The sequence below is a fragment of the Myotis myotis genome, unplaced genomic scaffold, assembly GCF_014108235.1.
Source record: "Myotis myotis isolate mMyoMyo1 unplaced genomic scaffold, mMyoMyo1.p scaffold_m19_p_4, whole genome shotgun sequence".
Taxonomy (NCBI): domain Eukaryota; kingdom Metazoa; phylum Chordata; class Mammalia; order Chiroptera; family Vespertilionidae; genus Myotis; species Myotis myotis.
Window position 1 is genome coordinate 37,290,615 of NW_023416346.1, and position 27,786 is coordinate 37,318,400.

General features: G+C 39.6%; 1 protein-coding gene and 1 non-coding gene across 2 annotated transcripts; one reads left to right on the plus strand and one right to left on the minus strand.

Moving 5' to 3' along the window:
- On the minus strand, positions 1-27,413 carry SH2D1A (SH2 domain containing 1A). Its single transcript, XM_036305864.1, has 4 exons — positions 27,118-27,413; positions 12,347-12,410; positions 7,289-7,430; positions 1-1,716 (listed from the first exon to the last, which is right to left on the minus strand). The coding sequence occupies exons 1-4, from the start codon at positions 27,252-27,254 to the stop codon at positions 1,676-1,678; spliced, it is 384 nt and encodes a 127-aa protein (XP_036161757.1). The 5' UTR covers positions 27,255-27,413; the 3' UTR covers positions 1-1,675.
- LOC118654948 lies at positions 18,030-18,148 on the plus strand. Its single transcript, XR_004967164.1, has one exon. It is a non-coding gene; the product is annotated as a U5 spliceosomal RNA (small nuclear RNA).
- Positions 27,414-27,786: the final 373 nt, after the last annotated feature.

Sequence of the window (27,786 nt, forward strand, 5' to 3'; positions counted from 1 at the left end):
ATAAAGAAACAGGCAAACATAATTCATATAGTTAGGATTATTCCAAAATGAACAGATTATAGTAAAACAGTTACACCTATTAAAAATTAAACCCAAGCTACAAATAATTAAAAAGTAAGCACATGCATTTTATTTTGAAAGTCAGCTTTTTAAATTCCTTTACAAGTTAAAAGTGATGCTTTTACTTCTAGAAATGGTTAACAGCCCAGAATACATTATTGCACTTCCATAGCATCCATGGAAAATGTTCAGAAATCAGATCTTGCCAGCACATGGAGAGTAGCTCTGTCTCTTGGCAGTTCACTGATTATTAACCAAGCTCACAACCACCCACGTGCAACCCAGAATTCCAATTTATTACTTTACAATGGAACTTAGCCTTTTCCTCTGAACCATGGACCAGAGCATCTGTGTTGACTCATTCTGCCTCTAAAGACAGATGTACCTACACATCGGTGATCTCACTTACCATGTACATATCACCTTTTCTTGTTATTTTTTTTTGTCATTTTATTGTGACTTTGGTCTTTTATTGTTACTGTTTCTTGTCCAACTAACAGTGAGCTGCCTGAGTGCAGGGACCAGGTGAAAGTTTCCTTCTCTACCGCAGTGCCAATTATGTTCATTGAGTGAATGAATTCTCTGAGCCCTGGAGAACTTGACGTGTAATCAAATCAGAAGAGTCATGGAAACATAAAATGTGAGAAGAAAATACAAATCCCTATCATTGCGTAAAATCTTGGCTCTCACTTAGGTTGCAATCACTTGGAAAGGTTCAAAGTTAACGCAACCATAAGCTCTCCAATGGTCTGTAGGGCCACCTAATAGAGAGGCCGCTCGGAAATGAGCTCTGCTTGAGCCACCACTGAGGATCCACAGCTGCTGAAGCTTCCCCTTCAAAATGAGGTTTTACTTGGAGTGGCAACAATTGGGGCAGACAGAGGTAAGTGAAAAGCAGTCAAGTCCACTTCACCAGATTCGCAATATAATCTCCACTCCTGTAGCATCAACTGTAATAAACATTTAGAGCATATTTTAAATTATGGGATTTTTAAACTCCAGCTTAGTCTGTGGGTTTTACTCTCCAATATCTGAACACTAGGCAAGAAGGTGGCTTTCAGATTTTAACAGAAATTCTTCACTCTTTATCAAGCACTTGTTTTAGTCCACAGTGGGCAGCTTCATGACTCCCAAAAGAGCCTACAACACCATAGCTAGTGGAGAGCAGAATGCCTAAAGCAGAACAACACATGACAAAGATGAGGGCCACGAACCAGCTGTCTGCCAGATAATTAAGGAAGACATTTAAAAATCAGTAACTATCAAATAATATTTCACTAGAAATGGTGCTTTGGAGAAAAACCAAGGATTGTTTTTATTTATATATGGCAAAAATTAACATTAATCTTTTATAAAGTATCATGTTTTAAATCGTTTCCCATTCGTAAATATAATAACTGAAAATAACCAGTGGAATTACTTTTTCCCAATCCTCATTTTAAAGCTCCTCATTATCCGTCAAGTCCATTTCAGCTTTAACATCATGTTAGATGCTTCCATTACAGGACTATAATGGTTTTAGAAATGCATTTGTAGCTCACTGAACGGTATTATCTACAATACTTAACATATATTTAAATTATTGAAAATAAAGTAGAAGGTCTTTTATTTTTCTTCATGGTGCTTTCAGGAAGACATCAGGATCTTCTCTTCTCCCTAAAGAAAAATAATAACAAAAATCAAGAAAGATAAACTTGCAAGCTATTAAGATTACTGGTTAACTCGAACTTATAATCATAAAATTTCCAACTGTATAAAGCTCACAGAGGTACAACCCAATGATATAGCTCAAGGAACTAATGCTTAAAACTGAGTTATAAATTATGGAATGCTGAGCAGAAAAGAACAATTAGGCAATTTCTAAATTGGAGTTCTATTTCCATGTCTATGATAAAAGTCAACTATTCATTAATTTAATTTACCACTTGAGTCTAATTGTCATTTTATGCTTGAGCCCGGGTCCCTGTGAAAAAGGGATATAACAACTCATTTTCTTTTATAATAAATATTTATTGTTTCAATCAGGCATACCTTCTTACTCCAAACAAATGATTAACCCCTTTCAATGGATGAGTAAACAATTACATATCTGATGGCTGCAGATGTTGGCTAGTATTTGGTCATTAGCCTGACACGCGCACTAAAATAGCTTTGCTCAGGAGATGTAACAATTTGTGCCTGTGGAATAATGAAGTCTACTAATTTTATTTCCTTTGCCACAGTAAAATTTCATTAATTCAGGCACCACAAATTCAGAAATCAGGATCACGTGGGCCAGGCTACCATCAACTTTTCCCTCCTGAAGGGAAAATCTAGTTTACTAAGCAAAGGCAAAGGACACCCAGGTGTTCTCTGAGTTGTCCCCTCTTGCACATTATTTGTGTCTGAATTAGTGAACTGAAATGATGCTTATGTATTGACAAAAGAGAATGTGGAGAATAAGATGGAATGAGACATCAAATGTTGTGGGCTCATAGAATTTTTTATATTTTTGCAGGGATTTTTACTATAAAATTTCTTTTTATTTTTCAAGTACAGTTTACATTCAATATTATTTTGTGTTAGTTTCATTAAATTTTATAGAACATCATATTGAAATCAAAGCATGGGAATAGTCCCCTCCCCTTTCACTTGATTTGCTGGCTACATCTACTTTCTCATTGCATTTTTCTTATAGAACTTCCTATAACTACATGTTTATGAATATGTTGGCTCATAATCTCAAGCTTCCAAACCCCAACAAAAATTAACAGTAGGGTGGGAGTCTGTGAGAAAAAAAGAGAAGGAGATTAAGAAGTACAAACTTCCACTTATAAAATAAACTAGAGGCCCGATGCACGAAAATTCATGCAAGGGTAGGCCTTTCTTCCCCTGGCTGCTGGCACCGGCTTCCCTCTTGCACCCAGGACCTGGGCTGGCTTCCCTCCGGCCACCTGCAGGCACCTGGGACACCAGCTGGCTTCCCCCAGGCTGCCCACAGGCACCCAGCACCCAGGCTGGCTTCCCTCCAACCCTGGCTTCATCACGAAGGACATCCGGAATGACTTCCAGTCTAATTAGTATATTACCCTTTTATTATTATAGACTAGAGGCCCAGTGCACAAAATTCGTGCATGGGAGGGTCCCTCAGCCTGACCTGCACCCTTTCCAATCTGACACCCCTTGGGGGATGTCTAACTGCCAGTTTAGGCCTGATCCTGCAGGGATAGAGCCTAAACCAGCAATCAGGCCTAAACCGGCAGTCAGACATCCCTCTCACAATCCGGGACCACTAGCTCCTAACCGCTCACCTGCCTGCCTACCTGATTGGCCCTAACTGCCTCTGCCTGCTGGCCTGATTGCCCCTACCTGCCCTCCCCTGCCAGCCTGATTGCCCCTAACTGCCCTCCCCTGCAGGCCTGATCACCCCTAACTGCCTCTGCCTCGGTCCCGCCACCGTGGCTTTGTCTGGAAGATATCCAGTCTAATTACCATATTATTCTTTTATTAGTATAGACTAGAGGCCCGGTGCACAAATTTTTGTGCACTCTGGGAAAAGGGGGCGTCCCTCAGCCCGGCCTGTGCCCTCTCGCAGTCTGGGACCCCTAGGGAGATAACGACCTGCTGGCTTAGGCCTGCTCCAGGGTGGCAGAGGGCAGGCCCAATCCCTAGGTGCAGCCCCTGGTCGGGCTCAGAGCAGGGCCGATTGGGGAGTTGGGGCACTGCCCCCTGTCATGCACAGAGCAGGGCGGATCGGGAGGTTGCAATGCCACCCTCAGTCACGCTCAGGGTAGGGCCAATTGGGGGGTTGGGGCACCGCCCCCTGTCACACTCAAGGCAGGGTCGATGGGGAGGTTGCGGCGCCACCCCCTGTCACGCACAGAGCAGGGCCAATCAGGGGGTTGGGGCGCTGCCCCCTGTCACACACAGAGCAGGGTCTATCAGGGAGGTTGGGGCTCCGTACCATGTCACACACAGAGCAGGGCCGATCAGGGGGTTGAGGAGCTCCCCCCTGTCACTCACAGAGTAGGGCCGATAGGGGAGTTGGGACACCGCCCCCTGTCACACACAGAGCAGGGCGGATCAGGGGGTTGGGGCGTCGCCCTCTATCACCGACAGAGCAGGGCCGATCAGGGGGTTGGGGTGCCGCCACTGTCAGACTCAGGGCAGGGCCAATGGGGAGGTTATGGCTCTACCCTGTCACACACAGAGCAGGGCCCGTGGGGTGGGGGTTGGGGTGCCGCCCTCTATCACCCACAAAGCAGGGCCGATCAGGGGGGTGGGGCGCCGCCACTCTCACACTCACGGCAGGGCCAATGGGGAGGTTATGGCTCTACCCCGTCACACACAGAGCAGGGCCGATCAGGGGGTTGGGGCGCCACACCCTGTCACACACAGAGCCACAGGGCGATCAGGGGGTTGGGGAGCTCCCCCTATCAGGCACAGAGCAGGGCTGATCAGAGGGTTGGGGTGCCTTCCCCTGTCACGAACAGAGCAGGGTGGATAGGGAGGTTGTGGCCCCGCCCCTTGTCACACACAGAGCCGCAAGGCGATCAGGGGGTTTGGGCGCTGCCCCCTGTCACGCTGATCCCGGTGCCGGGAGGCCTCTCAGCTCCGCTGATCCCGGTGCTGGGAGGCATATTACCCTTTTACTATATAGAATAGAGGCCTGGTGCACGGGTGGGGGCCAGCTGGTTTGCCCTGAAGGGTGTCCTGGATCAGGGTGGGGGTCCCCACTGGGGTGCCTGGCCAGTCTGGGTGAGGGGCTGAGGACTGTTTTCAGGCTGGCGGGTGACTGAAGCTCCCAACCGCTCCTTTTTTTCTTTCTTTTTTTTTTATTCTGGGCCAGCTTTAGCTTTGAGGCTTGGCTCCAGCTCTTTGGCCTCTGCTGCTGAAAGCAGGTTTCTGGCCTTTGTTTACCTTCTGTATTTGAAACAATGTTGCGATCCTGCTCGCTGAAGCCCGGCGACTAAAGCAGGTTTCTGGGGTTTTGTTTAGCTTCTATATTTGTAACATAGTTGCTTAGAGTTGCAGCTCAGAGGCCGGCAGCAGCAGGCGGGGAACGTTGGAGCCCTCCATCACTGAAGCAAGGAAGCCTCATGTTAGTTTCAAGCTGCCTGGCTGCCAGCCGCCATCTTGGCTGGCAGTTAATTTGCATATTGCCCTGATTAGCCAATGGGAAGGGTAGCGGTCGTACGCTAATTACCATGTTTCTCTCTTATTAGATAGAACTAGAGGCCCAGTGCATGAAAATTCATGCACTGGAGGGGGTCCCTCAGCCCGGCCTGCACCATGTCATAGTCTGGGAGCCCTCAGGAGTAGGAGGTGACCCGGCGATCAGGGGAAGGCGACGCCCCCATCACACCTCTGCTGTTGCCAATATCAGCAGTGCAAGCTTCAGCCAGCCCTGGTTACCTGAGCCTCAGGCAGCCCTGGGAGGCTGGGCAGCCGCCATCCGAGGCTTGCCTGTGCCTCAGGCTGGCCCTAGGTGGCTGGGGGGCTGAGGGGACTGGGGGACTGGGCGCCGCCATCTTGTGGCTGTTGGTGCTGACATCTTTGAGGGCAGGACAGTCAATTAGCATATTCCCTCCTTATTGGCTGTGGGTGCCACCATCTTTGAAGGTGGGGTAGTCAATTAGCATATTCCATCCTATTGGCTGTGGGTGCCACCATCTTTGAGGGTGGGGCAGTCAATTAGCGTATTCCCTCCTTATTGGCTGTGGGTGCCACCATCTTTAAGATGGCATGAGTGTCAATTAGCATATTCCCTCTTTATTAGATAGGATTGTGGGAATGTAAAGCACAGCATAGGGAATACAGTCAAAAATCCTATAAAATAGCCGAAACCGGTTTGGCTCAGTGGATAGAGCGTCGGCCTGCGGACTGAAGGGTCCCAGGTTCGATTCCGGTCAAGGGCATGTACCTGGGTTGGGGCACATCCCCAGTGGGAAATGTGCAGGAGGCAGCTGATTGATGTTTCTCTCTCATCGATGTTTCTAACTCTCTATCTCTCTCCCTTCCTCTCTGTAAAAAATCAATAAAATATATTTTAAAAAATCCTATAAAATAAAATCCTAATATGCAAATCAACTGAACAGCGGAACAACCAGCAGAACAACTGGTCGCTATTATGCACACTGACCACCAGGGGGCCAACACTCAACCAGTTGGGGGCAGCTCCTGCATTGAGCATCTGCCCCCCAAGAGGGAGGCAACTGGCGGTAGTGATCAGGGGGGCAGGGCCAGCCAGCAGGCAGCGCCAGGCCACCAGCCAAGGCAGGTGCCAGCAGGGGCCCCCCAATCATCCCGCCCACCGGTTGCCCCGCAGATGGCCCTGCTCGCCAGCCAAGCCTAGGGACCCTACCCTATATATTGGGAACAGTCTCTTAGATTTAAAAATCAAAATCTGGCAAGGCTACTCTAACACTTAAAAAACAGGATGATGCAGCAATGACATGCATGGACTCTGGCTTGCACATTTTGTAGTCAGCCCTAATTCTGACACAACTGTGTGACAAAGCCAATTACTCAACTTCTCTCTGCTTCAGTTTTTCTATCCATAAGATGGGGAAAATGGTACTACTGCCTCAGAAGGATCTACTACTGTTATGTACTACTTTTTATAATCAGGGCAAAAAAATGTAGCTGCCCATACAACAGTAAGATGTCTTTCCCCTGTATGAAAAGTATGGTCACTGGTGCATGCAGCATCCCAGATTGTGAGAGGGATGTCCGAATGCCGGTTTAGGCCCAACATCCCCTGAGGGGTCCCGGATTGCGAGAGGACACAGGCCAGACTGAGGGACCCCAGCCCCCATGCACAAATTTTGTGCACTGGGCCTCTAGTATCATAATAACTATGTATGATGTCAGATGGGTATTAGATTTATTGTGGTGATCACTTCATAAGTTAATAAATGTTGCATCGCTATGTCATACACCTGAAACTAATATGATAATGTGTGTCAACTGTAATTAAAATAAAAATTTGGTACTGGCCGGTTTGACTCAATGGATAGAGTGTCAGCCTGTGGACTGAAGGCTCCCTAATTTGACTCTGGTCAAAAACCCATGCCTGGGTTGTGGGCTCAATCCCCAGTAGGGGGCATACAGGAGGCAGCCAATCAATGATTCTTATCATTGATGTTTCTATCTATTTCTCCCTCTCCCTTCCTCTCTGAAATAAAAATATATTTTTAAAAATAATAATAATAAAATAAAATTTTGAAAAATTAACAGTAAACCATACCTGTAGTACCTTGTGTACTTCTAGCTGAGGACTTCTCAACTGGATACTGCAGAGGTATTACAATACCTTGATCTGGCTTCTGAAATGCTGAAATGAGATTTTTTATTTTCCGGAAAAATCTTTTATGAACCCCAGGTGCTGTCTGGAAAATAAAAGGTCAAGAAAATTATTCAACTACCTCATAATGATATGAAAAGCCCTACAAAATGTGTGAGGGATGCTTAGAGAGGTAACATTTGTGTAACTTGTTCAAATATTTGAAAACATAAGGAAGAAGAGAAAAACAACATCCCAGAAGAGCTTACTTTGGTTGGCTGAATTTCCCTGCAAGAGGAGCTAATGAGCTGTCATTTCAGTTCTCCCAGGGGTGGTATTAGTTTGTACAAGCTCTTGCTCATTGCCTTGCCCTTTCTGCCTGCTACCCATCATACATCCCGAACCTCTAAGGGTATACAGGCCATTACCCACAATGAATTCACCAACTTAGAAGATGCAGTTAAACACAGAAAAAACTCAGATCCTACAGGTCATTAATAAAAAGCCTGAAGAACGAAACAAAAACAAAACAAAACCACCACCACGTATCCTCCCTGTCATCATCCCACAATATAAAATGCTACACAGGAAATTAAAATTGACTGTAATGATACACACAATGCATGGCTAAGTTAGTCCTTATATGCTCACCTCACAATATGTCCTGCCTCATCCTTCACACATTAAATTTTTTCCTCCTTGGGAAATTTCCGTTTCCTCCCCCAAATTACTCTCTCCATCAACACTTCACTGTGACAAAGTTTTATCTATGACACGAAAATGAAAGTCTGTATAAGGTCACCATTATTTATTTGTTTGTTTGTTTCTGAAGACATTATTTGCAAGTGACTATTAAAATGTATTCCTTTCCTGACATCAGTTCTCTTGCAAAAACACAGCTTGAAATCAATAACAATTTCCTGCAAAGGCTTATAAGCCAAGCTTTAGGCATCATCTCAAAACTGTCATTGGACATGAAATAAAATAGTATTGCTATAAGCAATTGAACAATGACTAGTTTTTTTAGAAAGCTATTTTTCAGCTATTCCATCTGGAAGATTTTTGAGGTGGGAGCTGTTTGTTAGCATTTAATGAGAAAACATGAGGGCTGGCACATAGACTTCTGCCAACTAGACTAAAAGCCAAAGATAGCACATTGTCCATAGTAACTCTCAGTCATTTCCTGCATTGGAGTAAGTAATTTTTCAGTGAAAGCACTGGGAAAGTTCTTTTGAGCTTTGAATTAGTGTCGACTCAGGCTCACACAGCTAGGAGCATCAGTAGGTAGAGACCACTCTTGCACTCAGCTCCACCCCTATAAAAACACCTTCCCAGAACTCTACTTTATCCAAAATAACACGGTCATTCTTACAGGGGTCCAAATAGTTCTTTGGCTCCAAGATAAAATCTCCAAATTGCAAAGGCAGGTTTTAGACACAAAATACCTCCTTATATCTTCCTTAGAGCACTTTTTTTATTTTCAAAGCACTTTCCCACTTCTTGCCCCTACTGGTTCTTCAGAGATTGGCTGATTTGGTTATTCTTATTTGACAGATTAAAAAAAAATGGAAATGCAAAGAGATAATTCATTTTGCCCAAGGTCCCACGGATGACCAGAGGCAGAACTGGCTCTATATCCCAGGACCTAGTCGCTTGCCTTTCAGATCAGGGCTAGACCAAACAGGTTATAGTGAAGTTAGAGTCACCAACGAGCAGAGAAACTATACACTCCCCCAGTGTGGAAAGATTTCAAACCACACATCTTAGTTGTTCTGGTGGCTTGTAAAACCATTTATCAACTTTTTATGGGGACTTATACACAGTTAGCACTTGATTATTCACGCTAACAGAGAGGAATAACAGCACTGGATGTATTAAAACAATTTGAATTGGGGATGAATGTTTCGTTGGCAAATGGCTGACCTCATTTGTAGTGCTTTGCTTAGGTTAACAAGTAAAATTATTTAGCATTTACTGATCTACTGATGATCAAATATCCAGAAAATCCCAAAGGCCCTAAAGTCAGCAGGGAGAGGTTCGCACAGTTATTATAAGGCACTTCTGGCAATGCACATGTTCATAAATGATAGGTGACTATATGTAGGATTCTCTGAGTTAACAATTTAGCAAAATTTTAGCCTGAGTCACATGAGAAGTTAATACACTAGGCAATAATAAAACCTAAAAGTCTATCTAAAACTAGAGATTCTGCTTTAGCCCTCTTTTGCTCAGTGGATAGATTCTGCCCTAGGGGTTTTGCTCAGTGGATAGAACCTCGGCCTGTGGACTGAAAGGTCTCAGGTTCGATTCCAGTCAAGGGCACATACCTCTACCTCTACCAATAAATGTGTTTCTCTCTGTGTGTGTGTTTGTTTCTCCCCCTCCCTTTCAGTCTCTCTAAAAATCAATGGACAAATATCCTCGGATGAGAATTAAAAAATAAATAAATAAAATAAAAAACCCTGCTTTAAAAATAAATAAATAAATAAATAAATAAATAAATAAATAAATAAATAAATAAATAAAACTAGAAATTCACATAAATATTTATCTTTCATAATCCAGTGGATCCAGGATTCAATTTTATTTCACTCTTTGAAACAAATCTCAGCCTTACCTAGATTCCTTGCACAATCTTTGCACAGAGGATGGAATCCTACTGCCATGATTTTTCCTGCAGTGTGAAACTAAAACATTGTTCTGAACACAGTGTCATTTACCCAAATTTTGAAAATACGTTTACCACAAGAATTGTACCACTGACAACTCCCATCCTGTCACTGAACTCAGCTATTGTTCAAATTTGCACATTTCCCATATTGTCATCTCTTAGTTATCTGTGGAAACATGTTTTGGACCATAGCTGGCCTTCAATATGCTCTAGAGAAATTTCTTCCAGTCAGGTGATATGAGCTCTGGGAATACACACTAGTTTAATATTCACCTTAGCAAAAATACAACAGAGAAGGCAAAGTTAGCAGACAGAAAAAAAATGCAATATGCATTTCAAAAATAAATATAAAGAGTTTTTTAAAAACTCTTTTCCCTTTGGAAAAAAAAATGCCAACGTTCTGCTCTCTTGGTGCAGAGAATTGCAATATCACTATATTTTTATAAAAACAAGGTCAAAACAGACAAAAGCATGAGACTTATTTATGTTCAATAAGTCCTCTCTTCCTTAACATGATCACAAGCATGTAACAATCTGCATATAATGTTATACTTGAAACAAAAGAAAACAAGTTTGAAGTCATGGTTAGCTAAACCCTGATCATTTAAGACCTTTTCCATAAAAAATATCATTCCACAGCTGAAGGCTACTTCACTAGGGAGAAGAACTATTCCAGGTCAAATTACATACAAATATGCATGTAGATATCATACAGAACTTTTCTTCATAATAAATGAAATTTAATTTCTTACTTAATCATCTCTGCAGCAATGCAGATAATTTTTAAAATAAACAAGTATAAATTATTTTGATTGCAAATGGTACTGGTTTCCTTTAATTAGTACTGCAATATTAATTATCCTGATATAAAGCAACAGTGTGTTTGAAAAGTTCCCTGATTCATCTCAGTAGTTCAAAACATTTGTACTTTGCAATTTATGCTTTCTGGTTTACTGATGAATTTGTAAACGTTGGAGCTGTTTTAATTTGTTTAAGTCTAGGATTTAGAATTTCTTAAATGCATAGATTGATTGAGTTATTAATAGAGGTTGATATTAGCATTTATGTTTTCAAACAGCTCACAACGAAGTGCTCTCATCATAAAAAAAAAAAAAAAAAAAAAAAAAAAAAAAACCAGACTGTTTTAAAGAGTCGGATATCAGAGAAAGCATTTGAGGTTAAAAGTTTCAGTTGTAGGATCCTCTACATTGGTAATATATGATATATTACCCTTGTACATGGAAATAGAGTCATTCTACAGGTATTTCTTACTATGATACAGTGACTTTCAAATGTTTTCAAAGCCATCAGAACTCTAGTTGATAAACAAAATAAAAGAGAACTGCTCAGATTAAAGACAAACTTCAGACTCAAAAGCCTAGCTGCCTATGTCCTTCTCTGCCTCTGCAACCCACAGACAACCCCAAGACACCAGGTGAAAGAAACATTAAGATTTTGCAGAGCATAGCGTAAAAACCACTGCAATGTTCCCTCTATCTCTATTCCACCTCTCCATGTCCTTCCCACTTGGCTCAGTTGGGAGTCCTGCCTTCAAACTTAGAGCAGCGCTGGTTACCCTAATACTTGGAAAACCCTCCCTTTTTTGAACTCCTGTAGTAAATAAGGTAGAACTTCATTATATACAATCATATTGTTTGTTAGCAATTTGGGCGAGTTCATATTTGAGGGCTTACTATGTTCTAGGTCCTGTGGTTAAGAACTTTTTTTATATGCATTATCTTATTAATCATAAACTGAGCCCTATGAGTGAGGGACTATTTATAGGCTTATTGTACAGATGAAGAAACTGGTTCATAGAAAAAGTTAAGTAACCTGACCAAGGTCATAGACCTATCAGGGAGGAGAGGAAACCCGACTTGGAGCCCAGAGCCATCTGACAGCAAAGTCCAGGCTCTCAGATTGCTATTTAATTCATGTTGTATCTCCCCATGGGTATTATAAGCTTTGAGAAAATAATCCACCACAGCAGCAACACTCATATTAGTACCATTCACTAAATGATTGCTGATTTAATTATTTTACACATTTTATTGTACACATTTAATTATTGTGTCACAATAATTGACAAAAGTTTGACACAAGTCCTCAACATTTTTTATTCTTTTCCCCAAGGTAAGACCACTCCATACAATGGTGGTTAAACAGAACTGGGACCAAAATTCTCTAAAAGCTTGTTAATGATCCATGAACACTTTTGGATTCCCGCTTTAGTGATTTGAATCTGATGAATATTTGGGGAATGTAGGATTTGACAGCTCTTTTATAAAACCAGCCTAAATTCAAACACCTCCCTGATACCCACAGAAGTAAAAATAATAAAAGATATATACCTCAGCACTCCAAGAACCTGTGTCTGTCTGGGATACTCGGTATGTATAAATGTAACCTTGATACCTGTGAAAGAATAAACTCCATTACTGAAAAATTCTAAAAGAACAAGTGGATGCTCTCAATTTGAGCTTTACTATTACATATAAATGTCACATATACTGGGACACACACATATGGAACCATGAATTCATAGGAACAAAAACCTGGGGAATCTAACTGGCTTGCATATTATATACAGCAGATCACAGTTTCCAGTAACCATTCTTTATCTTTTCCTTTTTTAAAAAATGTAGGAGCTCACACTCCTAAGATTTGTCTAGTTGAAAGTTTGGATAGAACAAACTAGAGACCTGTGTTGCAACTGGTAAAAATAATGAATTATTAGATAGATTTAACTAAGTATAGCCTTATTATTTTTCAGTACATATCGAGCATTAAAGTGAAAACATTTCACTGGGATAAGGTACTACCAGGCCCACATAAAATAATAGGAACAATAATATTAATTGTAAGTATAATAAATGTAATACTATATTCCTAGATTATTCCTAGATTACTATTACTATGTCACTTTATAATACAGTGTGTCCTAAAAAATGTTTACACACTTTAAAAGCTTATAGCTCAATTTTAAAAATTAAATATATTTTAATAAACACTGCCTTTGTAATTATTCAAAGTGTGTGTATACATTTTTGGGGGATCCCCTGTATATTATAAAATAGAGGTAACAGCAATTTGAATTAAAACGGAGTCCTGCTAAAGTACTACTTGAAAGCAGCTTGTCCTTTCAGATGGAATAAATATTCTCCCTCATTACTCAGTGTGTATGCAGACTGTATATCTATATATTTGATTTCTACCACATACCAAGAGTTTTATATGCTGTATTAGTTTGCTCAGGCTGCCATAGCAAAATACCATAGACTGGGTGGCTTAAACAAAAGAAATTTATTTTCTCACAGTTCTGGAGGCTGGAAGTCCAAGATCAAGGTACCAGCAACATAAGTTTCTTTCTGAGGCCTCTTCTCTTGGCTTATAATCAGACACCTTCTTGCTGTGTGCTCACATGACCTCTTCTTTTTATGCATGCATGGAGAGAATGAATGATCTCCCTTTTTCTTTTTCTTCTTTTAAGGCAACCAATCTTATTGGATTAGGGCCTCACCATTATGACCTCATTTAACCTTAAATACATTCTAAATACCTATCTCCAAATACATCCACATTGGGGGTCAGGTTTCAACGTATGAATTTGTGGGGGGCATTCTACCACTGATGCCCCCAAAGTCACGTCCTTCTCATATGCAAAATACATTCATTCCATCACAATAGCTCCCAAAGTCTTAAATCATTCAAGCATCAACTCTAAAGCCTAAAGTCCAAAGTCTTATCTAAATATCATCTAATCAAATATAGGTGAGACTCTGAGTATAAGTCATCTTGAGGCAAAATTCCTCCCCAGCTATGAACCTGTGGAACCAGATAAGTTGTTTGCTTCCAAAATACAATGATGGGATGGGCATAGGGCAGATATCCCTATTTCAAAAGGGAGAAATGGGAAGGAAAAAAAGGGTGACAGGTCCTAAATAAGTCCAAAACCTCATAATGCCAATTCCATTAGATATTAATGCTTGAGAATAATCTTCTTTGGGTTGATACTCTGCCCTCCAGGCACACTGTGTGTCACTGTCACCCCCACAGCTCTGGGGGTAGCCTGGCCCACTCAGCAATGTTGGGTTCTAATTCCACTTTGAAACCTAGGTAGAAGCAGACTTGCCCTTCTGGGCCTGTGCACTCTGGGTCTATGGTGGGAGTGGTATCATTGATGATCTCTGAATCATCTTCAAGGCCATTCTTTCCTTTTCTTGAAAGATAAAGCATGTTTGCAGCCAAATTGTTCTGTTCTCCTGTCCTATTCCCTTTGGCCCAAATTGACCAGTGTCTCTGAGACTTGGCTCCAAACTCTATTCCTGGCTTCTGCTGAAATGGCTAGTTAACATCATGGGTAATCTCCTTAAGGAGTGATTATCTGGCCACACCCTTGGTGTTCTCTCCAGAAGAAGTTTCCTCATTTTTTGTCATGTGGGTAAGCTAAGAATTTGCCAAATCTTTAAGTTCTGACTTCTTTTCGCTTATCAATGCTTTCTTGAATTCATCTCTCTCCCTTTGCATTTTACTATAAGCAGTCAGGAGGATCCAAGGCACTTCAACAACTTCACTTAGAAATTTCTCCTGCAAAAGATCCAATTTGCAAGTTCCACCTTCCACAAAACACCAGAACACAGTTCAGCTAAATTCTTTCCATTTATTACAAGGATATACATTCTTTCCTCCAGTTTTCAATAACATGTTCCTTATTTCCATCTGAGACCTCACCAAGAACTTTCACATTTATAGTTCTACCAACATTGTGTTCTCAGCAATGTAGGCTTCGCTTAGCATGCACCTCCAAACTCCTCTAGCCTCTACCAATTGTGCAGTTACAAAGCCATTTCCACATTTTTAGGTATTTGTTACAGCAGCACTGTATTTCTTGGTACCAAAATCTGTATTAGTCTGCTTAGGCTGCCAGAGCAAAATGGCTTAAACACAAGAAATTTATTTTCTCAAAGTCTGGAAGCTGAAAATCCAAGATCAAGGTGCTAGCAACATAGTTTTCATTCTAAGGTTCCTCTTGGTTTGTAGGCAGCCACCTTCTTGCCATGTGCTCACATGACTTCTTCTTTGTGTGCATGCATGGAGAAGAGTTCTCTTCTTTTTATAAGACCACCCATCCTCTTGGATCAGGGCCCCACCCTTATGACCTCATTTAACTTTAATTACCTCCTAAAGTCCCTATCTAATATAGTCACATTGGGAGTTTGGGCTTCAACATGTGCATTTGACAGGAACACGATTTAGTCCATAGTACATGCATTATCTCTTTTGGACCACAAAACTATCTTATGAGCTTTCTGTTATGAAATTCATTTTGTAGATGAGAAAACTGAGACTTTGAGAAGTTAAGTAACCAAAGCCACACTAGAGATAGAGCAACAAAGAGCGATTTGAATCAGGCCTATTTAACTCTAGAGTCCCAGCTCTTGACCCCCACACGATAATAGATATAGATTATTTATTACATTTTAGTGCATATAATAATGCTACTTAATTTGCCTAATAAATTTTTACTTCTTATAAAAGTAAAGTAAACTTTATGCTGAATATTTTCAAATTATGAATGTGAATCTGGATCAACAGAGTTTGATTAAAGATATTTCTAATTATTATTCTTAACTACAAATTTGGGTCAATATTGGTCAGAATACATGCTGAATTCAGATAAAAATAAATGTGTTTAAACTTAAAAGAAGAGCCAAACCGGTTTGGCTCAGTGGATAGAGCGTTGGCCTGCGGACTGAAGGGTCCCAGGTTCGATTCCGGTCAAGGGCACGTACCTCAGTTGCGGGCACATCCCCAGTAGGAGGTGTGCAGGAGGCGGCTGGTCGATGTTTCTCTCTCATCGATGTTTCTAACTCTCTATCCCTCTCCCTTCCTCTCTGTAAAAAATCAATAAAATATATTTTTAAAAAAATAAATAAATAAACTTAAAAGAACAGATGATTCTAAAGCATTCGAAACAGAGGGTCATCCTTGAGTAACTGACCTAATTTACCATTAACCCCCTTTAGAACTAAGTCTTTAAATATGTGGATTAAATTACTATATATTTAATCAATGTCCATCAGCAATGATTACCTTAAGAACAAAAAACACTCAAATACTCTAATCAGGTTCATTCAATTTGTAAAACAAAAAAAAAAAAAAAACAAAAAAAAAAGATCAATTTAATTGCTGGTGCGATTATAGGAAATGTTTCATTTTTGTTATGAAGGTTTATCAGAATATTTAGATCATATATAAAGTAGGTTAATATATGCATATGTATAATATGCCAAATAAATATTAAATATTACATTGTTAAAGTCCTTTGTTTTTTTAAGCAATTGAAATCTACCTCAAAGTCCATTGATTTCAGTAAGCACTCTACAGGGAACAAGGCAAGAGCTTTGATTTCCATTTTTCACCATGGGAACTCAAATGTAAAGCTTGAAATGATTTTCTTAAAGTCACACAAAATGGAGATAGAAGCAGGGAAATAGACCCTTAAATCTATTTTCCCCCTGGGAAGCGATTAATGGCAATAATTTGGTACCATTAAAGGTGACGTGGAAAGGTACTATTTAAAATCTCAGCAATAATGAAAGCAAAATTCTAAGTAACTGGTTTTCCACTTTCTAAAACAGTGGGTCTCTAAAAAATACAATGAATCTATTTCCTTACTATCACTCAGCCTCATCTAGTCAAAATAAATGAGTCTGTTTTGAAAATTGTTTCCTAACGAATCTGATCTTATCTCACTTTCAGTTAAGCAGCAGGAACCTGAGTACCACTTCAAAAGTTCTTCCCTCCTTCAGTCTCTGAACAAGCCTGTGTCGGTGACACATAAAACTTCTGGTGATTAACCCATCTAATACTAACAATTGCCTATTCCCAACCCCTCAAATTTCTGAATGAGCAAAATTCTTTCACCCCTCAGATAAGCCAGCAGTTCATCTCTTCCCCTTTCAAGTCGCTGAAATAACTGACCAAGGAGGGATCCCCTATAGTCAGCTCTCACCGTCATATGTCAAGGATAGAAGAGATCTAAACAGGGCAATTCAAGTTACATTCTCAGGGTAACATTATCGACATTACCTGGGATTTTGTTAGAAATGCTGAATCTCAGGACCTACCCCAGAACTGCTGAATCAGAATCTGCATTTTAACAAGATTTCCCTAAGAACCATAAAGTGACTAACATGCAAAGGGAATACCCACACCTCATTGGGAATATTGATGGCAATTTTCCCAAAGTCAAGTTGGCTCCTTTAACTCACTCAGGAACTTCTGTGTCATTTCCCCCAAGAGTCACTCAGTCTATGCATTAAGAATGAAACTTTATTTAAATATAAGTTGAAGTTTTTTTCAATTGTTTCAGTTCATTGAGCAGTGTTTCTGAAGCATTTACTCCCTCTTCCCCAATCAGATTTCATAGTTTTGTTTTCTGTACCTTTTATTATGAGCAATAACTTTGTAATATAAAATTCAGCTAAAATATTGAATATGTTTTTTTTCAAACTACACATACTCTCTCCCTGTACACTGAAAAATCACTCCTCTAGAAAATAAATAGGCAAATTATAACAAGAGCTATCAAAGTGTGTGTATTTTTTATGTAATGACCTTGCTCATCTTCATACACTTCAGGAAATCAAAGACAAAAGCAATTTGACAAAGATTTTCATAATAGTTTTATTTTAATAGTGAAAAAATGGAATTAGCCTAAGTATCACTAAATAAGAAATGTTCTTCAAAATAAGGAAATGGCAATAGAAAGAATGGTTCAAAATTATACCAAAATTCAAAGGTATTAGAGTCCTATATTTTTCAAAAAATTGTAAGCATATGGACTATGTTGATACAAAATGATAGTATGTGAAAAAAAGTGGACACTGATTACAACTGTTCAAAACTGTCTTTTCCTGTATGTATATAAACTAGAAGTAAATTTAAACTAATATAAACATATCCTTGCATGTTAATTTTCCCTATAAAGTTACATAAGTGACTCAACTTTTTTTAAAGAAAAATAAGCATACTCTTGTTTCTCTTCAGCTTGCATAAATTGTTCGCCTTTTACTAAAGATTTCCATGGAAAGAAACAAAGAAAAAAAGAAAGAAAGAGAAGTATAATTACCATTTGGAGCTTTACAAGTCTAGCCTATGCAAATCACAAATCATAAAAATATCATTCGCTTTTAAAAACTGTTACATCCCACCCTGCCAGTGTGACTCAGTGGTTGAGTGGTGATCTATGAACCAGGAGGTCACGTTTCAATTCCCAGTCAAGGCACATGCCTGGGTTGTGGGCTCGATCCCCAGCGGGGGGGGGGGGGGGGGGAGGTGCAAGAGGCAGCCGATCAATAATTCTCTCTCATCATTGGTGTTTCTATCTCTCTCTCCCTCTCCCTTCCTCTCTGAAATCAATAAAAATATATATTAAAAAAAAAACAAAAACAGTTACATCCCTTTTAGGATCACCTTTCCTGTGACTCCTTCCATTAATACAAGCAAACCAAGAATGTAGTTCAATCTTAACTTTTTTCTCCCATCAAACCTTTTGTCAGGCATGTTAATAAGCTTGGAATTTTAATTTTATCAAGAAAAAAAATCTAGAAAATGAATAATTGGTGGAAAACAGTAGAGTTTTTAGTTGTTTCCATTTATTTTCTTAACTAATATTTTGCATTTTAATGATTACAAAGGATATGCTGATTCAGTCCCTGCTGATATTTAAATTTGCCTTTCCCGCCCTTCCCCCACTCCCCCCCCAAAAATGGTCCCCAACCCTTAAAAACATGTCTGGTTAGAAATGGACAAGAAGAAAGCAACCTGACTTATTTCTTATTTTCTCAAGGGGTCAGCAGTGTCGGGGACAGATCTTGGTTTAGAACAGATAAAACCACATCAATTCCTTCTTTATACCACTTCAAGAACTACACAAAAGAAAAAGGTTACCTATATATGATTTCTTCATGACACTGCAAATAAAGCTAGATAATATCCATGCTGCCTGTGTCTATACAAACTAATGCAATGTGCAAAGTTCAAGGCACAATTAAAATGTGACTGATTTTTAACAAATATTTCAGAACTTATATATACAGAGGAATGGTATCCTATACGAAGCCATTATTATTGAGACTATAGTCTGATCCAAGAAGTTTCTGACTTTCTTATGGCCCAATATTCATTCTATAAGAGTGAATTTGAATTTTCAGAACTCTCCAAAGTCATTCAGCTTCAAGTCTGATGGTAAAACCGTGTAACCCCAGTTTTGATGAGTCATGACAATAAATATAATCTCTTCTCCTGAACTGCCACATAACATTTTATTTATGTACTCCTATAATGGTCTAACTTTGTATTGCAATTATATATAGAATTTTTATTTATAACAAATATCTACTGCATGTTAGCTTTACCAATATTAACTCATGCAATAATCCTCATAAACAACCCTGTGAGGTAAGTACCATCCCTCTTTTCACAAATAAGGAACCTGAGGCACAGTAACTTTAATTAACTTGCCCAAGGTAAAACAGCTACTTAAAGGCCAGAGTTGGGATGCATACCCAGAGAACCTGGCTGAAAATCTGGGCTCTCTCTTATATCAGAGGGAATGAATTAAATTGGTTTTAAGGTGAATTCAAAATCAGGCCGAAGGGCTGAAACCAGGAGGGAAGAGCCCAAAAGACATCCCCTTTCCTTAAGCTAAATGACAACTTCAGACTAATATTGCCACTTCAATTTTATATTGTCAACCCGAGTCAGCACTTGATTTACTGGCCTGTAAATTGTCCATTTGGTGGTTTATATGTTTCAAATTTCATCCTGGGCTGGCCTTCTGGCTTGCTCTGCCAATAATGGATTATACTCAATTAAACCAAAATAATTATGGTGGTGACACCAAAGCACATATCCAATTGTATGTAAACACTGTAAGCCCAACCAGGGTGGTTGAGTGTCAACCTATGAACCAGGCGGTCACAATTCGATTTCTGGTCAGGGCACGGGTTGTGGGCCTGATCCCCAGTGTGGAGCGTGCAGAAGGCAGTCGATCAATGATTCTCTGTTATCACTGATATTTCTATCTCTCTCCCTCTCTTTTCCTCTCTGAAATCAATAAAAATATATATTTTTTTAAAACTATAAGTTAAGTTATAATTTCTTATTCTTTCGAGTTCTATGCGACACTGTTCCTCTCTGTTACAACTGATAAGGTGCAATTTTATTTTGTCACTGCTCCTTACAGTGAAATTTCTCCAGTGAAATTGTTTGATAGGCATTTTATTCCCAGTCATCCTTTAAATCTTAAAGGACAAAAAGATAATTATCCTTTTATCTCAAGATATATATGTCAAATGACTTCATTATGTGTCCTTGAAGCTAAAGAATATAATAGCACTTCTTTCAAATATTCTATTAGATAAGTAGCAAACAAAGTCACATATGTAAAGAAGTATGCTAATTATGGAAATACTATTTCTTCAAACTAACTGTTTTAAATATTTTAAATTAGTTTTTTCTCCTATCACCATCAAACTATCCCATGGAATAGCTGGGACTTTCCCAATTATTATCCACCTTGAGGATGAGAAGGAAGGAAAAGTGAGAGCTCAAATGTATCTTAGTGAAAAGAAACATGTTACATCTTGAAAACAAAAAATAATAAAATAAAATTAAAACTATTAGCATTAATAAGAGCATTTTGTATACTGGGTGAATATAAGAAAAACACATAAAGTCAATAGCTTTCCTGTGCAACAGAAAATATAGTGGAAAAAGATTCTATTTACAATAGAAACGAAAGAATCGACACACATTTATACACATTATAACGGAAATAAACTTAAAAATGTGCAAGACCTACAGGAAAAAAACTACAAACCTTTATTAATGGATGTAAATAAAAAAATTAATAAATGGAGAGACATGTCAGGTTTGGGAGTGGGAAGACTAAATTCCTTAATGTTGACAGTTCCTCCTTTATTTATTAGTGTAATCCCAGTGGGATTTTTTTTAATTTAACAAAATTATTCTATAATAATTTTGAATAACCAACAGATCAGAATAGCAAATAATTATTTTTTATTGTTGTTAATCCTCACCTGAGGATATTTTTTTCCATTGATTTTTAGAGAGAGGGTAAGGGGGAGAGAGAGCAAAAGAAAGAGAGAGAGGAAGAGAGAGAGAAATATCAATGCAAGAGAGACACATCGATCAATTGCCTCCCGCATGTGCCCTGATAGGGGCTGGGGATTGAACCTGCAACCCAGGTACAGGCTCTTGACCAGGAATCAAACCTGAGGCCCTTTTGGTATGAGACCCACACTCTAACCACTGAGCACACTGGCCAGGGCAAGAAGAGCAAATACTTTTTTAATGTATTAAAACGTTATGTTACTGTAGGGGTCCAAAATGAGTCTCCCCAGAGAGTGCCATACTGCCATGCAGGTTGTTTCAAGCTAGAACTAAAACCTAACAAACTCAAGAAGTTTTGTGTTTTTTTCCTCCCCCTTATCTCCCTAAGGGAGGGAATTCAGATAGGAAAAAAAAAAAAAACTGCTTCAGGAATGAAACCTTAGCATATTCACTTTAGCACATATGAATTAAGTGTGGCAGATAGGGAGGATCAAAGCAAGTCTGTTTGTTAGATTCCCTTCTGTCATATTATTTCTGGGTGGCCCAACAAGAAATTGTTTACCATGTATTTGCTCTTTCTCATCTACCTGTGAACTGCTTACTTTGCCTTGAAGTCCATAACCCCTGCCTCCATCTCCTTGGTCCAGAAGGGCATGTAAGCTTCAACTGCCCAATATGTCCTAAGGTTTCATGTTCTTATTGAAGCCCATATGTATATATGTAATAAATTTGGTCATTTTGTTCTGTTAATCTGTCTCATGTTAATTTGATTATTAGTCAGAGCAGAAGAACTTACAAGGATAGAAAGAAAATTTATTTTCGCACCCCCACAATGCTATAGTGCTGGTAATATAAGAATAAATAGATGAATTGAGCCAAATAGATAGTTGCAAAACAATTATTGTTATATGTAAGAATTTAATATATGGTAAAGGAGGCTAATCAATGGGGAATGAAAGTTCTATTTATAAATTTTATGCAACCATTGTTAGCTATTTCAAAAAAAAATTAGATCCTTTCTCCACATTAAAATAAAATTCTAAATGGAATTAAAGTGTTAAATATAAATTAACCAAACCACAAATTTAAAAGAAAAATTGAATGAAGTTTTTATGACATTTCTGGAGGAGAAAGAACTGTCTAAGCTGGGAAGCATAGAAAGAAATCAAACACAAAGAAAATGAGTGACAGATTTGACTACTAAAAATGTTAATTTTTCTGTGTGTCAAAGAAAACTAATGGCAAACACGAAACTGAAAAAAGATATAAAAATCCATAATGTGTTAAGAAAAATAGTAAGTTCCAAATGGTCAATGGTTTGTAAAGTACATAAAGAGCTAATTCATGAACGAAGAACTATAGCAGCTTTCCAGTTATAAAACAGACTCAATCACTAATCAAAGAAATATGAAATAAAGAGTCAGACACCAAATTTCAAGAATTTTTTTAAATAGGATTTCTCACTTCTAGGGAGGGTGTGGTGAAATGGACACTCCCATGCATTACTGGTGAACAAATATATGAATTGGAAGAATCACTTAGGAAAAAATATTCGCTGATCATGTATACATCAAAAATCCCAAGCTGTTTATGTTTCTGACTTAGAAGTTGCACATCTTTAAAATGTATTCTAAAGAAGTAATCACAAATACAAAGAAAACTTTCTGGACTGAAATAGTAATCATAATGGAATTTATAATAGTAAAAAATGGAATTATTCTAATGTCTAAAAGTAGATTACTGGTTAAGGACAATATAGTGCAGTCACTGGCTGGACTATCATGCAGCCATTAAGAATAATGTTTGAGCCCAACTGGCGTGGCTCAGTGGTTGAGTGTTAACCTATGAACCAGGAGATCACAGTTCAATTTCCAGTCAGGGCATATGCCTGGATTGCGGGCTCGATTCTCAGTAGTGGGTGTGCAGGAGGCAGCCAATCAATGATTCTCTCACATTATTGATGTTTCTATCTCTCTCTCCCTCTCCCTTCCTTTCTCTGAAATCAATAAAAATATATTTTTAAAATATAATGATTTTTAAAAATCATTTGTAAGAACATTACATATGAATGGGTGTTTTGTGAGACTTTTTTAAATCCTCACCTGAGGATATTTTTTCCATTGATTATTTTACACAGACTGGAAGGGAGGGCGGAGGGAGAGCGAGAGAGGCACATTGATTGGTTGCCTCCTGCTTACACCCTGACATGGGCTGGGAAATATCTGCAGGACGACGAACCACTGAGAAAACCGGCCATCGTAAATGGGTTTTTTTTTCATGTTAAGCAGAAAACTCATCAGAATACAATTATTGTAAGAGCACATGTGTGTTTACAAAGAAATTTTAAATTTTAAAATTAAAATTTAGAAGAAAATCAACTTAATTTTCAATAATAATTGTCTTTAGGTTATAAAACTATAGATGGTTTCTCCCTCATTCCCATTATCTACATTTTTCAAATTTTCTATAATATGAATAGATATTAAGAACTATTTTTAATAGACTTACTGTACAAAAAATATAGATTTATTTATTGAAAATAGTTAAAGAACAATTTCTCACTTTAAATGTAGGTGAGCAGTCCTATAAATAGAAAACTTCTCTAGTACTTTATGAGATTCAATTTTCCAAAACTGAACAGGAGAAAAGGACTATCTGAAGGCCATGACTGAGGGTTAAGAATTGGGGAAAGGAACAAGCATAGCTTTAAAGTATAGTTTACAGTTTGAAGGCAAATGCAATGTTGTATTCCTACATTAAAAATACAGAAACTGAAACTCAACCAAACCTTGTTGAATAATAGGAGTAAACAGAAGATAGAATGAGTAACTATTCTGAGCAAACCCGATAATCACTGAATGTTTGTTACTTATACCTTATTGTTCATGTGTATATGACACCATTTACATGGTTATTTCTACTGCACATCATAAGCATACATGTTCTGGTTTAAAATGAGTGCATGGTTTATTTAAAAATGAAATGTGATTTTGTTATTACAGCATTGTATTAAAATTAGGGGGGAAGAAAGGGTTATATTTATCAAAAGGGACTCCCGACTCAAAAAAGTTGAGAAACTTTCATAAAAAGCAATATATCCTAGTGTCTTCCCTGCGAAGCACAGTCTGGCAGTCACCTCTAAGACTTGGAGAGCCCAGTGTGCCCATCAAAAGATGCTATAGGGAGACTCACAATTTGCCTACTATTTTCTGCGACTGCATAAGGAGATTTGCATGGAAAGTCAGAGTCATAAAAGCTGAAAAGACAAGTATCACATGATCTCACTTATATGTAGAATCTAATGAACAAAATAAACTGATGAACAAAATAGATCCAGAGACATGGAAGCATGAAACACACTGACAAATCTCAGAGGGAAGGTGAGGGGGAGAAATTAGGGTGGGGGGATAGGTTAACCAAAGAACTTATATGCACATATGCATAATCCATGGACACGGACAATAGTGCAGTGAAGGCCTGGGGTGGGGCTGGAACAGGATGGAGTGGGTCAATGTTGGAGCCCTCCCACAGTCCCTTCCCAGCTGGCCAACCTCCCGAGTCCCTCCCTGGCCCCGATCCTGCACCGGTGGGGTCCCTCGGCCTGGCCTTTGCCCTCTCACAATCCAGGACCCCTCAGGGAATGTCGGAAAGCCAGTTTTGGCCCGATCCTGCAGGCCAGACCGAGGGACCCCACTGGTGTACGAATTTATGCACTGGGCCTCTAGTACTTTCAATAATAAAGATAAATTTTAAAAATAGATATTTTAAAAATTAAAAGAAATAAACTGTATTTATGCAAGATTCCCTTTGGATGAAAACTTAAATGTTTGAGAAGTTCCCACCTGCCTAAATTAATTTCTTATGTGATCCTGGTCTACATGGGCAAAATGCTAAAGTTGTCCTCATCTCTTGCCTATTTTATAAACAGCAATCTTATGCAGAAGGCAGGGAAAACATTACTATTTCTGTTTTACAAATATGGAAACCAGAACCCAGAGAAGTTGAGTGACTTCCCCAGAGTTCCACACACTGGCCTCCTGATATCGGTCCAAAGCTCTTTGTAGTAAGAAACAGTATTTGCTTTGATGGTTCATTCATTAATTCAAAAATATATATTGTGTAGCTATCATGTGCCTCATAATGCCTTTTATGTGCCAGATTATGTTCCTGGTGTATGAAACACTGTCCCTACCCTCATGGAAGTTTACATTTTAGCAGGAGAGCCCAGCAATAAATAAGTAAACAAGCAAATGTCAGGTAGTTTAAAGCTCCTTGAAGAAAAATAGATAGTGTAACAGAGACAGGAGAGAGCACTTATTTGATTTCAGAGAGGAAGGAAGAAGGAGAGAGAGATGGGAACATCAATGATAAGAGAGAATCATTGACCGGCTACCTCCTTCACGCCCCACACTGGGGACAGAGCCCACAACCTGGGCATGTGTCCCAACTGGGAATCGAACCATGACCTCCTGTTTCAAAGGTCAATGCTCAACCACTGAGCTACAACGGCTGGGCTGGTCCACTCACTTTTCCATCTTCTTTTGAGAAGAACGGAGCCTAAGAATGCTACTTGGCTCTCATTGACTTTCCCCAGTTTCCGCTTGGGAAAAATAATATAAGCAAAACATAAAGATATGAGCCCAAGAGATTGAATAGCTTCCACATATTTCCTTTGAAGCCTTTATAATAAATGCATTTAGCATGGCCTGACAGTTGCCGTAAACATGGCTTGATCATTAAATAAATAAACAAACAAACAATGAAAATCCTCTATCACCAGCCTCGGTATAATCCTTCTTCATTGGCCCAGGAGCTATTTTAAAATCTTGCAGTGTATCATTAAGTACCGAAATTACTACCAAGCATTTTCCCTCATGTTGTTTCTATCTAGAACCTACTTTGCAGAGCCAGTGTTTTCATATGAGTGTTTTTATCCTGCTGACAAAAAAAGTAATTGAGCTACGTACTTCCTTAAAAATGCCCCATGGGTACTGAAAGAAACTGACGAAAAGAAAATATATAATAGTAATAATAGCTTACATTTACAGAATATTTACTGTGTCTCAGGTCCAGTGCTCAATTTTTTTTACTTGTATTATGGCATTTAACCCTCACAATTCTATCAGGTAGGTAGTAATATTATACCCATTTTATAGATAAGAAAAATGAGGGACTGAGGGTTAACTTGCTAAAGTCACAAACCTACATTGGACTAGCACAGGATTAGGTCTCAGATCCGCATGACTCTGGAGCCTTGGAGAAAAGACGAAGTTGCATCTGATTCAAAATGGGACGTTAAATGTGCCTAGGTGAAGGGCAAAGCTGATTCATAACAAGGGTGTTTTCCCTCCAAGTCTTTTACAACTTTTGTCTGTACTAGCTTTTATCAAGAAGGGGTCCGGCCCCAGACACAGCTCTTCTAAAGGAAGCTGAATAAGCAGATCCAGAGAGGCAGTTTTACTCACAATCTCCATTTCAGCAGTCTACTGAAACTGACATTGCATTCTCAAAGTAATGGATTTAGATTCTTAGTCTGCTTCCTCTTCCTGAAGTTGATGGTCTTCTTTTGGGATGATACCTCCAAAACCATTTAAAGAAAGCTGGGGAGAAGCCTTTCTTTCTCTCAGGAGCTGGTGGCCCTAAATCTGGCTGTTCCATCATCCCAGGCCTCTACCTTGCTGGCCTCTACTAGAGGACAAAGGGGAAGTGGTAAGTCGGGATCCTGGGTCTTTCTCTGAACAAAGGTAAATTCCTGACTGTGTTTCCCCACTCAAAAAGGAGTTTTCTGCAATTGAACCAAAAGGTCCTGCGGATGCCTTTTATGGAGATCAGGAGGCCCAGGGAGTGAAATACACAGCATGGTCCACCATGGCCCTGCGCTGGACCTGAGAAATCACAATGCCTGCCCCCGCCACTCATACCCACTGCCTGTGCCCATCTTCTGCAAGTCCTGGGCCCAGCCACCCCACGATGTACTCACAGAACACACAGGCAGTACGCCCCTGGGACACTCTCGCTATCCCTCAGTAAATAGCTGCCGTCCAGACCGGTGGCAAGCAGGAGCTTCTCTCCTGTCTCCCGGCTGATTTTGCCATGATACACAGCCACTGCGTCCATGGCCTGGTGGACTTTTGCTCGGGCCGAGGTGTGGAATAGGAGAACAGAGATGCTGCTGCTGCTGCTGCTGCTGCTGCTGCTGCTGCTGCTGCTGCTACTGTTGTTGTTGCTGCTGCTGCTGCTGCTGCTGCTGCTGCTGTTGCAACCAAGCACGAGTCAGCCACCTGACTCCCAGTTCAAAAAAGAGAGAGGAGCACCCGAACAACAGGATGTTGCCTACCTGCCTTAAAACCTCCTTCAATTAAAACCAGCTCAGCAATTTAGCAGCTTGGTTGTTGCCACTGGGTTTGATCCCCTCCCTGTACAGCACCCACCCGCCCAACAGAGGACAATCGGAAAAAGGTCCCTGCAAGGTCAGGGCTGTACTACCAACACGCACACACAGGACTGCTCGGTAATGCTTCTGTTCTTGCCATTTGCCTAGGCGCCCCCAGGGATGACTGAGCTTAACTAGTACCCCAAGGGGTTGATGATAGAGATATGTTGTGCAAGACCTTCATATGGACAGAAACTCACAGAGAGACAATGAAAG

Excerpts from the sequence above, each read along its gene's own strand:
- SH2D1A (XM_036305864.1), bottom strand. The coding sequence starts at position 27,254 with ATGGACGCAGTGGCTGTGTATCATGGCAAAATCAGCCGGGAGACAGGA. Across the intron at positions 12,411-27,117 it reads GCGTACTGCCTGTGTGTTCT|GTATCAAGGTTACATTTATA; the intron begins GTGAGTACATCG and ends ATTCTTTCACAG. Across the intron at positions 1,717-7,288 it reads AAGTACACAAGGTACTACAG|GGAGAAGAGAAGATCCTGAT; the intron begins GTATGGTTTACT and ends ATTTTTCTTTAG.